The 16799-nt window shown below is 42.2% G+C and overlaps 1 protein-coding gene across 2 annotated transcripts; it reads left to right on the top strand.

The window, feature by feature from the left end:
- The first annotated feature begins 1364 nt into the window (after positions 1–1364).
- Positions 1365–16772, top strand: LOC125530610 (uncharacterized). 2 transcript variants are annotated; one of them, XM_087517925.1, is made up of 18 exons: positions 1365–1601; positions 3787–3970; positions 4388–4523; positions 4690–4841; positions 5121–5204; positions 5273–5335; positions 5979–6116; positions 6190–6399; positions 6675–6788; positions 8415–8464; positions 9494–9656; positions 9741–9863; positions 10258–10386; positions 10470–10568; positions 14779–14868; positions 14963–15047; positions 15643–15773; positions 16322–16772. In XM_087517925.1, exons 2-18 carry the CDS (start codon positions 3833–3835, stop codon positions 16484–16486), a joined length of 2070 nt encoding a protein of 689 aa, XP_087374051.1. In that variant the 5' UTR covers positions 1365–1601; positions 3787–3832; the 3' UTR covers positions 16487–16772. The 2 variants fall into 2 exon arrangements, with proteins under 2 accessions (XP_087374051.1, XP_087374052.1); XM_087517926.1 differs by having other exon boundaries at positions 5979–6132; positions 6314–6399.
- Positions 16773–16799: the final 27 nt, after the last annotated feature.

The raw sequence follows: 16799 nt of genomic DNA, 5'->3' as shown, positions 1-16799 counted from the left end.
GGCAACACGCCGCACCTCAAGTACCCACCGCGGCCGTCCTTCTCTCGCCGTCGTGACAACTCCTGGATGCCGCGGCGAATGGAGCCGGGGACGTCCTCGTCGTTGGGCTCCGGCTCGCTCTCCTTTGGCTCACCGGCGTTCCGCCCCGTCAAGCCGGAGCCGGAGGCACCGCACCCGCAGCGGCGCCCTCGTCATCAACGAGGGTGCCCGCCCCTCCCCGCGCTCCCTCCGCCTGGTCCGGCCGAAGCCTAAGCCGGGGCTGCTCCCCGTGAAGTCAGAGCACGTGGACATGGTCGCACTCGACGACGCGACGCCCTCAAGTGGGTGAGGGATGACTACGTCCGCGAGCAGGTGCTCCGCCAGCGCTGGGCATACGCGGAGCTCCAGGCCCGTCGTCGTGGACGCGAGGAGGGTGGCGTCATAGTCCTCGACAGTGATGAGGAGGATGAGGCCGGGCCGTCCAACCCCCCACCGCGCGTTGGCGACCCTGGCCAGGGGTGCAGTCGGGACGTCGGCGGCTCCGGTGGGGCGCGCGACGACGACGACGACTACACCCGTTTCTACAGGCTTCTCGGCATGTAGATGGCGGGCGGTGGCCGCGGCGAGCAGGGCTAGGCATAGTTTGGCATAGTAGTAGGCGTGGTTTATATGTTTATCTGTTTTTGTACAAATTTCAATAAAGTTTTGCCGAGTTTGTGCTAGATCGCCGAGTTTGTACAATTTTGTACTATGAAATATCGTCGAGTTCGCGTGATTTTGACGGCGATTTTGGAGGCGTCGACTGGGAACGCAATCGCCCCACGCACCAAGCATGCGCCGGCTTGTCTTCATGCGGCTCTTTTTCAAGGTCCTGGGGCCGAACGGTCGGAGATGCTCTAAGGGCATCTCCAATGGTTGTAAGATAGTTGTTGGTAGATTTTGCCACATAGGATTTTTGATGATGTGTCATATAATAAATGAGGGAAGAGAGAAAGGTTGTATGTACATGAACCAACACCCATTGCACAAGCTCCAATGTAGAATGAGAGAGCATATTATTTATTATCTCACATCGTATTGGGCAAACTACATACAACCCATTAAAATTGTTGTATGTTAAGGTGTTGGTTGATGACATGACATATTTTATCAATAAGGTAACATACAAACCGTTGAAGATGTCCTAATAAGGCGGCCGGGTAGATGGTGTGAGTGCTTGAGTTCAGCGGCTTGGCTGTACACCGCTCGTGAGCAAAAGCCCGCCGTGCGCCACACGGCTCTACCAGTGCAAAGCGCCCGGGTGGCAGCGTCCGGATGGCCCCGTGCACGCGAGCACGTGGTACGCCGAGCTCACGCTCATAAAGGTCACCCCCACGCCCCACCTCGGCCGCAACTCACTTCCGCGTTCCCCTTCCTCTCGACTCGGTTCGAACCGGTTTGGGGCCCTCTTCGCATGGCCGCTTCCAAACCCTAACCCGCAGATCCTTTGCTCCCCTAAACCCTTCCCCCAATCCTCCTTCTCCTCCGCCCCGCGGTGCTCGCTGGTGCGGGCACCGCCCTCCGCTGCTCTGCCCGGCGGGACGCTCGGCGTCTCGACCCCCGCCTCAGCCGTCGCGCGTGAGGTACGCTTTGCCCATTTCTCTCCTCTCCTGGGTCAGCGTGCGCTCGGCGCGGTGCGCCTCCATGCTTAGCTTGTGGTGCTGGTGCGGTTCGATGTTCGGGGCGCGGGCAATTTGCTGATTCGGCGAGGCCTCCCGAGTCGCGAACCCTACAGGCCGGGCGTGCACTCGCTGCCGCCTCGCACGGGGAGGGTGTGGGGCCTGGATGGTGGGTTCGGACTTCGGAACGGTGTGGTTTTGTTCTTGCGTTTTTCCATGCGTGTTCGCCACCTGTAGCCATGAACCCCAGTTAGCTTCCCAATTCGAGAACATTATATTGCCTGGAAGAAGCAATGGCGTCGAAAAACACTCGATTGTGGCAATCTTTTGGGTGTTTGATTTGATGCTTTTTTCGATTTGATGGATTGCGTGGTAGAAGATGTGAGAGAGGGGTCGGAGTAATTCGCTGATATGCACTCTTGCCGTTATACTGCTGCGAGTATCAGCATGCTCTGATTTGACTTGGATCGTCTTCTTTTCTTGTCTATGCATATTGCTTGTTCGTGCATGCATTACAAGCCCCTTCTATACATATCCTGATGGATATTTTCTTAGTATTGTGGGTTTTCACATCCGAAAACATGGTGTTGGATTCATTCTGCTTCTTAAATGTGTGATGCAATGCTAACCTGATAGTTATTTCGGTTTTTTTTCTGGCAGAAATGATTAATTCATCTTCACTCCTAACGACTAGTAGCCTTTAATAGTTTGTTTCCTTTATTTTCTGCGGAGACTCTGAGCTAATAAGTAGTCAATGCCATTCATTCAATGGTACTCCTATATCTTTTTATTAGCCGTTATCCCCTTCTGCACGGTAAGTAACGCCATATAAAAACCTACCAACCCCTCGCTCGCTGAACCAATGTGCCATCACTAATTTCCCTAATAATTGGGTGATCACATCCTCTGCTAATAACTGAATCGCTAGCCTCACTGCACGCCTCTTGCATGTGGTTTGTTGCCCTCTGGGATCTGGCCCTTCAGCATGCAGGCTCCTCTAGCGCTCATATGATTAGCGATTGGAAATTAGAACATTAGCAATAAGTCACTTGGTACGTCAGGGGTAAAAAGGAAAGAAAACACCCACACTGAGTACCAGAGGCAAATCCTGTCAAACAATATGGGAAAGATTAGAAATTTTTTCATGCCTTACAAAATGAGATGGTGGAGTTCTGGTTAGGATTTTTGACTGACTTTAAGATTGTCAGCATTTCTGAGCTCCGTAAATCAGAATTCTCTTATGAGAGAGGTTAGACTTAAGGGAGACATTTGGCCCATCAGCCAATGGGAAGAGGATAAGGGGAGGAGGGAGAGAAGTACGGGAGATGGGCTTTGGCCCAGGCTGTCTAAGGGTAGGTGAGAGCGATGAATGGGCCATGAAATATTTGTCACCATTCAAATTTTAAGAAAAAAAATGATATTCAAATTCGGAAAACATTAAGCATTCAAATAAGCAAGGGAAAATACCAAATGAACTAATAATCCAGAAAGAAGATCAACGTTTCATATTGTAATAATTGAATCCTATATTTATGTTACAACTAGGTTAATTGTTGTTGTGGCAGGAAAAATGTTTAATGCTCGAACGAGAATTATCTCCTTATCTTTTTTTCCTAAAAGAAGAATTTATGAACTATGTTTGTGGCTTTATGCATGTTCTAAGTGGTTTTGCATTGCAACAAATATTTTATTATGTTCCATATCCTGCACTTATTCCTGTATCTGTGGTTTCCGTTTTTGTTTGTGCATCATGTTAATCTATAAACAGAAACATCACCTGTCTGAGATATAGTAGCTTAAAATTTACTGGGACCAGGCAGTCGTTATGGTAATAGCCATGTGATGCGTATTCATATCTGTGGTTTTTATAAGAAATTAAGAATGGAACCCTTCCGTAGGATTCATTGTGTTTCTAAGAATGCATTATCTGTGAATGAAGCTCTAGTAAACTGTTTCTTCTCCCTTAGTCTTTCAGCTTGCACGTAGTTCCGAACTACCCGTTTTATTTTCTTGTTATCTTATTTTAGCTTGCTGTGGCTGTCATATCTCAAAGTTGATTATCTTTCCACTAGTGATTTGAATGCCTTTTACTGTATCTATTCCTAATTAACTAATGACTTCCGAAAATCTGTATTGTGTTTGTTATTAGGTGCATGTCTCAACTCGATCTGAAGGATATATGTAGTGGATGTTGAATGACATTCTCTATGGATTTGAACGCATCACCATTGCCTGAAGAAGAGGATGAGCAGCCTTATGAAGAACCACCTGGTGAGGCTGATTATGCGCATGAGGAGGAACATGTTGAGTCTGCTGTTGCAACATTGCGAAGGGTATGTAGTACTCATTCTGGTTATAGTTTTCCATTTGCTGTGAATTGCTCATTGTGTAAGTTATAATTGAAATATAAACTATGTCTTATTAGACATGTGTGCTAGGTTAACATTGTTAGCTGAAGAAAATTACTGACAGAGAGATGGTTATCATTGATAATTTGGTATGTATCATCGCGGCTTTCAAGATAAAAATTGTAGATGTACTCTGCATCAGGATCATAATGAAATATCCATTTTTGTGGGGATTGTGTTTTTACAGCAAAGTTGGTTCATATGTGTAACTTCATTTTCCACTTAAATTTGCACCATGCAAAAACAATAACCGCTTGTTTTCTTACCAGAAAGCATGCAAACTGGTTTTATTTGGTGTTGCTAGCTCTATCATTTTTATGCAAATTCTGCTCTTGTTACTAGGAGCGTGAAGAGAGGCGGAGGAAATTGAAGAGAGAGCACCAGGATGAAGGCTCAATGCAACACCCTCAGCAGATAAGGAATGATTATGCACCTCCAATCAAAGTTGGTAGAGGCCGGATTAAAGAGGCACCTGAGGGTATGAATAAGTCAAATTGTTTTCTAACGAGCTCTTCTAATTGTTGATAATATAAAATATATATTTTATACCTTATATTCTCTCTTTCACTTTGGCAATTTCTATTTATGGTATTTTTTTAAATAAATGGATTTTTAGTATTTGTATTTTCATGGTTTGATTTCAGGTTGGTTGGATTGTCCTGCATTTGGTGAGCCAATAGATAAAATCATACCCTCCAAAGTTCCTCTTGATGAAACATTCAATGAATCAGTTCCTCCTGGCAAAAGATATTCTTCCAAACAAGTAGTAAACAAGCAAAGAAAAGCTGGCCGTGAAGTAAGTATTGTTTGGTTGATAATTTCTAGTGTTTACCATATGTGTTATGTCTGGGCATGTTGTACCTATTTATATGCAAAATGGGTTATTCACACAGAAAAAATGCCAATTTGAAGTGCTCTTACAACATGTTTAGTTTACTTAACTATCTCTTATTTATATCAAGGGTGTATACTTGATACCATTGGCACCCCTTCCTTCTGTATGAATGTGTTCCTAGTTAGCTACTTGTTACCGAAAGATAATTTTACTTCTGTATTAATTTTTTTTTTTTTTCAGATAGGGCTGGTGATTGATCTGACTAATACTTCTCGATATTACTCACCAGCAGAGTGGACAAAGCAAGGTACTAAGCATCTCAAGGTGAGAGAGCTTAGCTTAAACACATCTTTTATTTTGAAGTACTCCTTCCTAAACATTTCCATTTTTAGATTCCTTGCAAGGGAAGAGATGCTGTACCAGATAATGAATCTGTTAACGCATTTGTCTATGAGGTAACAACAACAATATTTTTGATACAGATATTTACATTATCAGTATATATTATTCTGGATGGTGTGTATTTATTCAGTCTGATGCTTAATTCTTGATATCTTATTTGGCATCTCCTTTTCACCCCAATTATTTCCCACTTTGTATCTTACTATCTTTCACATGATGCTTTAAACCACGATGTAGTTATCAATGGCACCTTAGCTTGAGTGACAAGCCACTTATTTGTGGATTGGTCGATAATTATCATGATGTGTGCTATGTGTTCAGCAGTTTTTTTGTGTGCTAATTTACACCACGTTGCTCATTCGATCTAGCCCTTTTTCATTTATCATATTTATTGATTTGTTTTTTCAGTTCATTGGTATGGTGCATAGTACTTGCAAGCTCACCTCTTTTTTTTTTTTTGTAAAACAATACGCCGGGGCACACGAGTTTGATGATATAAACATGCATATGGATCTTCACCTTTTTTTGTGGCTGTGGTGACTTTCTTCTTTTCTTATTAGACACTCTTCATTCCATGTGGTTAGTTTTTTCTACTGTAGAGTTAATTGATGTGCTTGTAGGTCATTAATTAACGACCATATATCTATATAAAAAGCTCATCAGAAGCTATTTATGAAATTATTTTGCTATTTTCAGGTGATGATGTATCTTGAACGACAAAAGCATACCAAGACTCCCAAGTATATTCTAGTTCACTGTACCCATGGTCATAATCGTACAGGTTTCATGATTATTCATTACCTCATGCGTACACGCATCTCTTGTGTTGCTGAGGTAGGGCAACTAGACAGTGAGTGTTTTTTCAATGTAGTTCTACTATTTGTCTTGACATCAATTTTCCCCCTAGGCAATACGTATTTTTGCTCAAAGGCGACCTCCTGGTATATATAAGAGGGACTACATTGAAGCATTGTATTCATTTTATCACGAGGTTCCTGAGAATATAATTGTAACATGCCCTTCAACACCAGAATGGAAGAGGCCTTCTGATCTTGATCTAAATGGTGAAGCTAAGCCAGATGACGATGATGACAACGGTGATGTTTCACCAGTACATGTATGTATTTTCCCCTTTTATTTAGGTAAAATTATTCCAAGTAATTGTAGGCTGCTTCCTTGTACCCGTTGATCCTTTTTCAATTGTTGGAATACAAACTGCTATGTAACTTCTATTTCTTCGCACCTTCTACTTGAGTATTTGAATTTTACTTTTGAACATTACAGATGGAGTCAACCATATCATGGATCATGTTTGTTCATTTTCAAGCAACATTATTTGTCTGATAACTGATTTATTGTTTTGTTCTTGAGACATCCTCTTGTATCTTGCAGAATGATGTAGAGGAGAAAGTCATCACCAATGATGATGTGCTGGGAGACGCTGTACCTTTTGATCAGCAAGAGGCTCTGCGGATCGTATGCTATCGTTTGCTTGAACTTCCCCCTGTAAGTACACATTTTCTTATTCGTGCTCAACTAGCATTTTTGTGTGGATAACATCAAACACCAGTATTGCTGTTTGTAGAATACTCTCCCCATCCCAGAATAGAAGGTGCACATGTTATGCAAATTTAACTTTAACCAATGATTATTCCAACCACACGTGGATTAATACATGATGCGAAGTTGACATCTAATTGCTGGGAAAATGCTCGCACCTTATATTTCGGGATGGGGGGGAATAGCTCAAATGTTACGAATTTTCAAGTGAGCAGAGAGTACATGCATGCAGTGTTGCTGTATGTCAAGTACTGCAGAGCTTGTGAATGAAATCTAACGGGAAGTATTTATGCAAGCATTTGCTCATTTCACATGATGTGATGGTTCGACATGGTGTGCACCTACATATTAACTATTTTACTAAGCTGTGTGAAATAATATGCAAATAATGTGCTTTTCTGTCATCAAACTGAACTCCTGAAATGGGTTATGGCGTTTTCAATATGAACATTCAAAGTGTGTGTGTGTGTGTGTGGCGTTTTCAATATGAACATTCAAAGTGTGTGTGTGTGTGTGCGCACGTGCGCGTGTGGGCTGCGCTATTGTGAGCGAGCGCGCATAACGTCTTAGCGTGCGCTCCGGTCTAATTAGGTGGGCAGGTCACACCGGGAGTAGGCTTCTCCCCCGCTAAAATATTTGAGGGTAAAACTGTTTCTAAGAAAAAGTAATGGATTTAATTTGGTTACCATGCATCGTATACGACGTCCCGATCCGAAGGTCATTAGTTTTTGGCAGTAATATAGATAGAAGAGATGGTAATGGACGAGAATTCTTTACCAAGCAATGAGATGGTTCGATCCCTCGGCCTCGTAAACCTAGTAAATTCATTCTAATATGTAGTAACCAATTACTACATGCTCTCTAATTGTTAGCAGTAAAAGGGATGGAGTGGATGGTAATGAAACAAATTATTTGACCAGCGAAAGATGCTTCAATCCTGGAATGTAGTAAAATCAGGTTGCTATGTAGTAACGCATTACTGCATGTGCCTTTTCGTTGAAAAATACACACCCTTGCTTGGTTAACGCATTACTCCATTCTAAGTAATTGTTAGCAGTAAAAAGAATGGAGTGGATGCTGGATGGTAATGAAACTACCAACGAAGGAATTAGAGATGCTTTCATCATGACGCATGGTAACCGTATTACTGCTGTGTAGTAATGCTTGGATCAGTATGTAGTGATTGTTTTTTCACGAAGGAAGGGGACTAGCGAAGCGCGTGGACCAGTATTGGTCGTAAATCGTTACGATGGAATTTTCCCGACGCGCGCCCCCTCCGGCTAGTTAACGCGTACTGGCCGGTTGGGTCGAACTGGACAGAGCGTATGCTAAGAAATAATGCGCGCAGGCTCAGTTTAGCATGTCTGTATATATTGTATTATGGCATGGGTGGAACATGCTATTATAGTGCGTTTTCTGTGTCTTTTGCCTGTTCATAACTAATTATTTTATGCGATACTTCCATTTGACACTTCCATGTTGCAATCTTTGTAAATTATTTTGTTTCTGCAATTTTTATGTATATGTAGCTTCAAAAGAAGTTTCTTTCTTACATCCTTTCTTTGGTTATAGGCGAGAGGGCATGCACAATTTCCAGGATCACACCCAGTCTCTCTTGACAGGTAACCAACGGTAAACCCTACTGCATATATTGTTTATAATATTAAATAAATTATTCTACCATCTTATGTTTTTCTCTCTTAAATTTCTCTTGTAAGGCATTATCATAAATTGCAAATCAGCACCTGTTGAGTAAATACACCCGTTCGTTTTGTGAAACTATGCACCCTACCTTTTTAAGAATCTCTGATACACGCATGCTGTCCTCATTCTGAAATTGGAGTACTTTCTTCTATGTATCAATTCATATAGCTTATCCCCCTTTTCATATATTAAAGAGTGATGATTCGTTCGCAGTTAGGGTCGATGCATACCATCTTAGCGACCCACTCTAATCTGATGTCTCAAAAAAAAGTTGATATATCTGAAAATTATGTCGTAATTGTACAGTTAATCCCTTAATTACACCATACTAATTAAACTTTGCAACCTCTCTTTTGAAATTATGATGAATCTCACCGCAATCCATTCCTTATTCCTTAGTCATGACGCTATGACTACTGAGCACTGACCTTGTTTGCTGCTCCACATGAAATATTTGTCATAAAGTGTAATGGTTGCCATACCGTTTTATATCATTAAAACCGCACCAAGTTTCAAGAAATTAAAAAAAGGAGTTCTAAATCAGGAGGTGTTATATTTTTATGACTCGTATGGTTGACAAAAAGTGCATTTTTTTGCGTAAGACAAAAAGTGCATTGGGTGTGTATCTTTGCTAGTAATACTAAGATTAGTGATTAGTTTTAACAGCTAACCTTAAGGTGTTCATGAAGCAAGGCACTGTAAATGTTCGTGAAGCTTGTCCTAGTGTTAACATTAAAAGATGTTGGTTTGTTCTGATCCTACAAGCTAATACTTAGTGGGTGGTGGCAACAGCTAGCTTTAAGAAAACAATAGTTACTTAGATGGTAGGTGAACAGGCAAGGTTCTGCAAAATTCTATTGTTCTGAATGGACCATTATCGATTTTGGTTTATCTCCTTCTCCCTTATGTGGCCTTTTCTCTAATGCATTCTCTTTTGCTGATTGCAGTGATAATCTGCAGCTACTTAGACAGCGATACTATTATGCTACTTGGAAAGCTGACGGAACCCGATATATGATGCTTATAATGAGGGATGGTTGTTTCTTGATTGATCGGAATTTTTGCTTTAGGAGAGTTCAGATGCGCTTTCCCCATAGGAACCTGAATGAAGTAATGTCCTCCTCCTGATGCAGGAGAATCCATCGTAGTACATTTCTGTTTACATATCTAACCTTATTTCTTCGCCAATTGAAGGGTCCACATGATATGACATTGATTGACGGGGAAATGATTATAGATACAGTACCTGATTCAGGATTGAAGAGGAGGTACTTAGCGTATGATCTGATGGCACTTGATTCAGTGTCCAAGACAAAGGTATCTATTATAGTTTCCTTCCATTGAAGGAACATTGAGCACCCTTCGTTGAATTATTACCTGGAAGTCAGCCTCTTCGTCTATTATTAATGCCTTACTTAGATAACTGCTGTGGTCCATCCTCTGTCATTTTGAGCGACTACAAAATTTCTTGTTGCTGCACATATTTATGGAAATAGTAATCACAGTATTCCTTTGTGTTACAACTTGCCATCATATTTAATTGATGTATACTTTGTCAAAGTAAATATCGAAGTTTGTATTTACTATGTCTATCATATCATCTTACCAATATGAGTACTTTTGTGGTAGGTTTTGTTACAGTTAGACCTTATCGGTGCAATTAGTTCTTGGCCTTAGTATAGTTTTAATTTCATAGTATTTTTGTATGCAGTTGCCTTTCTCTGAGAGGTGGAGATTAATTGAAGATGAAATAATCCGGCCACGCCATAACGAGAGAAAAATGTTTGAGAGTGGTGCTAAGAGCAATCCAATGTACAAATATGATATGGAGCTATTTTCGGTAATTGGATTCGGACCTGCTACATTTTAATGTTCCATTTTGATGAGTTGAAGTACATTTCTTATGTTTGGGTGCTCTACCAGGCCCGGAGAAAGGATTTCTGGCTTCTGCATACAGCAAAAAGGGTACTGAAGGAGTTTATCCCATCACTTTGCCATGATGCTGATGGCCTGATATTTCAGGTATGTTTGTCTTCTTTCGGTGACTGTACTGGAAACTTGAAAGCTGAAATTCCAGTGCAAGTTGATGCAATGCATAGATGCATAAGGAAGAAAACAAGCTATAATGGTGAACTACATGATTATATTTGTTTTGATAAAACCTCATGAAACTACATATGTAACATAATCTTGGATTTTCTACTACAAGCAGAAGAGAAAAATGTTAACATTTTAGTCTCCCTGATTTTTGGAAACTACCGGGACTTCTAAGTATTTGAACTGTAGTCTATTACTTCAATTTTAATCTCCCATTTTATTTTCCGCCTTAACATTATTTGGTTGTGGCACTGCCTGAATTTACATGTCAGTTTGAGTTGCAAGCATGAAGTGGATCCTGGTTATATACATAGGAGTCATGTGGCCTTCTTGAGAACAATATAGACTCGTAGCATTATGATGCAAACCTGTCTATTGAGCTGTTTATTTCAGTTTGCAGCTGACTATATTAATCATCAGGAACACAAATAGTCTTGTGAGATACTTGGAAGGCAGAAAATGTGCTAATCAATCTACAGAGTAAAAGCTTTGTGGTAGCAACAACAACAACAACAACAAAGCCTTTAGTCCCAAACAAGTTGGGGTAGGCTAGAGGTGAAACCCATAAGATCTCGCAACCAACTCATGGCTCTGGCACATGGATAGCAAGCTTCCACGCACCCCTGTCCATAGCTAGCTCTTTGGTGATACTCCAATCCTTCAGGTCTCTCTTAACGTTAACGGACTCCTCCCATGTCAAATTCGGTCTACCCCGCCCTCTCTTGACATTATCCGCACGCTTTAGCCGTCCACTATGCACCGGAGCTTCTGGAGGCCTGCGCTGAATATGCCCAAACCATCTCAGACGATGTTGGACAAGCTTCTCTTCAATTGGTGCTACCCCAACTCTATCTCGTATATCATCATTCCGGACTCGATCCTTCCTCGTGTGGCCACACATCCATCTCAACATATGCATCTCCGCCACACCTAACTGTTGAACATGTCGCCTTTTATTCGGCCAACACTCAGCGCCATACAACATTGCGGGTCGAACCGCCGTCCTGTAGAACTTGCATTTTAGCTTTTGTGGCACTCTCTTGTCACAGAGAATGCCAAAAGCTTGGCGCCACTTCATCCATCCGGCTTTGATTCGATGGTTCACATCTTCATCAATACCCCCATCCTCCTGCAGCATTGACCCCAAATACCGAAAGGTGTCCTTCTGAGGTACCACCTGGCCATCAAGGCTAACCTCCTCCTCACACCTAGTAGTACTGAAACCGCACATCATGTACTCGGTTTTAGTTCTACTAAGCCTAAACCCTTTCGATTCCAAGGTTTGTCTCCATAACTCTAACTTCCTATTTACCCCCGTCCGACTATCGTCAACTAGCACCACATCATCCGCAAAGAGCATACACCATGGGATATCTCCTTGTATATCCCTTGTGACCTCATCCATCACCAATGCAAAAAGATAAGGGCTCAAAGCTGACCCCTGATGCAGTCCTATCTTAATCAGGAAGTCATCAGTGTCGACATCACTTGTTCGAACACTTGTCACAACATTATCGTACATGTCCTTGATGAGGGTAATGTACTTTGCTAGGACTTTGTGTTTCTCCAAGGCCCACCACATGACATTCCGCGGTATCTTATCATAGGCCTTCTCCAAGTCAATGAACACCATATGCAAGTCCTTCTTTTGCTCCCTATATCTCTCCATAAGTTGTCGTACCAAGAAAATGGCTTCCATGGTCGACCTCCCAGGCATGAAACCAAACTGATTTTTGGTCACGCTTGTCATTCTTCTTAAGCGGTGCTCAATGACTCTCTCCCATAGCTTCATCGTATGGCTCATCAGCTTAATTCCACGGTAATTAGTACAACTCTGAACATCCCCCTTGTTCTTGAAGATTGGTACTAATATACTCCGTCTCCATTCTTCTGGCATCTTGTTTGCTTGAAAAATGAGGTTGAAAAGCTTGGTTAGCCATACTATCGCTATGTCCCCGAGACCTTTCCACACCTCAATGGGGATACAATCAGGGCCCATCGCCTTGCCTCCTTTCATCCTTTTTAAAGCCTCCTTGACCTCAGACTCCTGGATTCGCCGCACAAAACGCATGCTGGTCTCATCAAAGGAGTCGTCCAGTTCAATGGTAGAACTCTCATTCTCCCCATTGAAGAGCTTGTCGAAGTACTCCCGCCATCTATGCTTAATCTCCTCGTCCTTCACCAAGAGTTGGCCTGCTCCGTCCTTGATGCATTTGACTTGGCCAATATCCCTCGTCTTCCTCTCTTGGATCTTGGCCATCTTATAGATGTCCCTTTCACCTTCCTTCGTGCCTAACCGTTGGTAGAGGTCCTCATATGCCCGACCCCTTGCTTCACCAACAGCTCGCTTTGCGGCCTTCTTCGCCATCTTGTACTTCTCTATGTTGTCTGCACTCCTATCCAGCTATAGGCGTTTGAAGCAATCTTTCTTCTCTTTAATCGCCTTCTGGACATCATCATTCCACCACCAGGTATCCTTATCTTCGCTTCTCCTTCCCCTGGACACTCCAAGCTCCTCCGAGGCCACCTTACGAATGCAAGTCGCCATCTTCGTCCACACATTGTTCACATCTCCTCCTTCCTCCCAAGGGCCCTCCTTAATGACCCTCTCCTTGAACGCTAGAGCTACCTCCCCCTTGAGCTTCCACCACTTCGTTCTAGCGACTTTGGCACGCTTATCCCGCTAGACACGAATCCGAAAGTGGAAGTCAGCAACCACCAGCTTATGCTGGGGTACAACACTCTCTCCAGGTATCACCTTACAGTCTAGGCACGCACGCCTATCTTCTCTTCTCGAGAGGATGAAATCAATCTGGCTAGAGTGTTGGCCACTACTAAAAGTCACCAGATGTGATTCTCTCTTTCTAAAGAGGGTGTTAGCTACAATCATGTTGTAGGCTAGAGCAAAGCTTAAGACATCTTCTCCTTCTTGATTCCTGATGCCATAGCCAAAGCCCCCGTGCGCCCCTTCAAAACCTGTGTTAGATGTACCCACGTGGCCATTGAGGTCTCCTCCTATGAAGAGCTTCTCACCAATCGGTACACTCCTAACCATGTCTTCCAGGCCTTCCCAGAACTCCCTCTTGGTGTTCTCATTGTGGCCTACTTGCGGGGCATATGCGCTGATAACATTGAGAACCAAGTCCTCAACTACCAGCTTGACCAGGATAATCCGGTCCCCACGTCTCTTGACGTCTACCACTCCATACTTGAGGCTCTTGTTGATCAAGATGCCTACGCCATTTCTGTTTGCAGCCGTCCCTGTGTACCACAGCTTGAAGCCGGTATCCTCCACCTCCTTTGCCTTCTGTCCTCCATTTGGTTTCTTGGACGCAAAGGATATCAACACCTCTCCTCACCGCTGCATCAACTAGCTCCCGAAGCTTCCCTGTCAGAGACCCTACGTGCAAATTTCTTCTGTTTGTTTCCATTGGCCATTTAGTTCACCTTGCACCAAGAGTTCATGTTTTTGGTGTTACTCTTGTTACGCTTCTGCCCAAGATATGCTATTCTTCCAAAAAGTTCCCTAGAGACGTTTCCTGTTTTGTGCTTAGTCTGCCATGATGTGTGCTAGCACCACTGGGTAACCACCGTGTTTAGTGTCTCTTTGTGCTTGAGAGCAGTATGAGATCATGCATTGACTTACAAGATCTTAAGTGAGGGAGTGGAGGAAGAGGGACAGATGGAGAGGCAGGGGAAGATAGCTTCAGGAAGACCTTAGATGTGAGAGAGAGATGGAGAGGGAGGGGAAGAGGAAGAGGGCCATAGCTTTCTCCCTTGGAGCCCATTGTCGCTTTCTCCTGTGGGTCCGTTGCTGTAGTACACACGCTCTTCACATGCTCGAGTAGTCCATTTTAGTAATAATTTATCCACATGATGAACAAACAACACCGGCCTTTTTAGGGGAATGCATGTTGACTATCTGTATTTATTGATACAGTTATAGACTTGAATATTTGTAATGACGCTCCTACTTATGTGTGTTCTTGAGCTTCCTCTGACCGTACATGAATAATGTGTCTACACTTCTATCATTGGCGATTCTTATCATGGTTAGGAGTAGTTTATTTCAGGCTTCAAGAAGTGCAGTCTGTTTGTCTTGGCTAACACACCTTTATTTGTGCTTGTTCATTAGGGCTGGGATGATCCTTATGTAACTCGCACCCATGAAGGTCTTCTTAAGTGGAAATACCCTGAAATGAATTCAGTTGACTTTTTGTTTGAGGTTTGTGTGGCCATTGTTTCCAGTATTGTTGCTTTAAATGGTTTATTTGTTTTTTTATGTGGTGGGGTTTATTTCGTCATACCTAATTGTGCAGGTTGGCAATGATAATCGCCAGCTCGTTTTTCTTTACGAGAGAGGCAAAAAGAAACTCATGGATGGTTCTCGGATGGTATTTCCAAGTAATGCTGCAATTTTTATGGGCATTTTATTTTTGCACACTTGACAGCGTGTTTCTCATAAACAAGTTTGTATATTTTCTCATGCAATGAAAGCACGTCTCTCATAGACAAGTTTGTATATTTTCTCATGCAATTGTGAATAAGATAACTTATTTATCTTATTAGGACATCATTGTACTCTTATTCACTTCGTGTAAGTCCCAAACACAAAATATATATCCAAGACTTACATCTGCTCTTTTGGAATGACTGACTAGCTTAAACATGACCAGGTTTATGCATCTATACTATACCTTCATCTACCAGAACACTTTATTTGCACATTAATGGGTTTGGAGCCAATTTGTAGGGAGCCTGCAATCTCTAATATTTTTTCCCACACATTTAAAAATTGCCGAGGATATTATCCTTCAGCTATGTATAGCACTACATCTATAGTTGAATGACCTGCAGACTTAAATCATTGTATTCTAGGAGCATATTTGCTCTTCTTGCTTACTGTTATGCTGGAATTTGAGTAGTTTCCCCTATTCATGGTCTAGCTGATGAGGTGTATTGGTTGCATATTTATGCTTGTTTTCTGAAACTTGTGCAGATGGAGAAGATCCATCATCTATCTCTGGGAGGATTGTTGAGTGCTCTTGGAATAAGGAACAACAGTGTTGGGTCTGCATGCGCGTTAGATTCGATAAATCGACTCCTAATGATATCAACACATATCGCAAGGTTGATTCTCTAGCCCTTATCTGTGTTGGAATTTACTCCCTCCTTTCCTAAATATAAGACATTTTAGAGATTCCAATACGGACTACAAACGGAGCAAAATGAGTGAATCTACACTCTAAGATATTTTTTATATACATCCATATGTAGTCCGTATTGAAATCTCCAAAATGGCTTATATTTAGAAACGGAGGGAGTACATACTGTGCATCTGGATATAATCATGGTTCTTTTAATACGAAAAGATATATCTTTTTCATTTGAAATCATTGATGTGTGCTAGAATTACAATATTTATTTATACATAGAGGCTAAATAAAATCTGGCCCCTGAAATAATTTGTTATTTTTGTGCCTGCAATAGATGCACTTTCAGATTTATCTCCTCAGCTTTGTTAGCTTTATTGTGATTTAATTTTTTAATTAGGCAAATTTTCATTTCCTCTTTTGTTTGCTATAACTGTTTCCTTTTTCCATGAAAAAGAAATCATCACCTTGCTAGATTTTGAATTACTATAATCCTCTGACAGTATCATATTGTGTTATCTGCAGGTAATGAGGAGCATCACAGACAATATAACCGAAGACAAGCTTCTAGAAGAGATCACTGAGATAATTTCCCTCCCGATGTATGCTGATAGGAAGAAGGCTGATGAAAGGATGGCCCATGCAAAGATGGCACAACATCGGCGGAGAGGGCAGATGCCACCACAGTAGTGTTAGCCTTGTTGGAGTAGTGCTAGAGCGCCGCTGCCCCGTCTCTCTGGGCTGGGCATCGGCTGGTTCCATTAGCTTGTGTAATTAGTAGAGGTTTAGGGCCGTATGTTGATGGCCGGCCAGCCGACTAATTCTTTGCACTTGTTGTGTGCCTACCGCCTGTATATAGTTGTCGCAGCATAGTCCTGTAAATCTTGTATCATGTTTCTGGATTCTCTCCTATGGTTTAGTTTCATGGGTGTAGTATAGTTAGTCTTTTAACAAGAGAGGGAGCGTGTTCAAGTCTTGTCTTGTAGTATTGCCAAAAGTGTCC

The sequence above is a fragment of the Triticum urartu genome, chromosome 4A (assembly GCF_056163025.1).
Source record: "Triticum urartu cultivar PI428250 chromosome 4A, HENAU_Tu73, whole genome shotgun sequence".
In the NCBI taxonomy this organism is placed as follows: domain Eukaryota; kingdom Viridiplantae; phylum Streptophyta; class Magnoliopsida; order Poales; family Poaceae; genus Triticum; species Triticum urartu.
The sequence above is the reverse complement of the archived record's forward strand: the minus strand, read 5'-3'. Positions and strand labels throughout refer to the sequence as shown.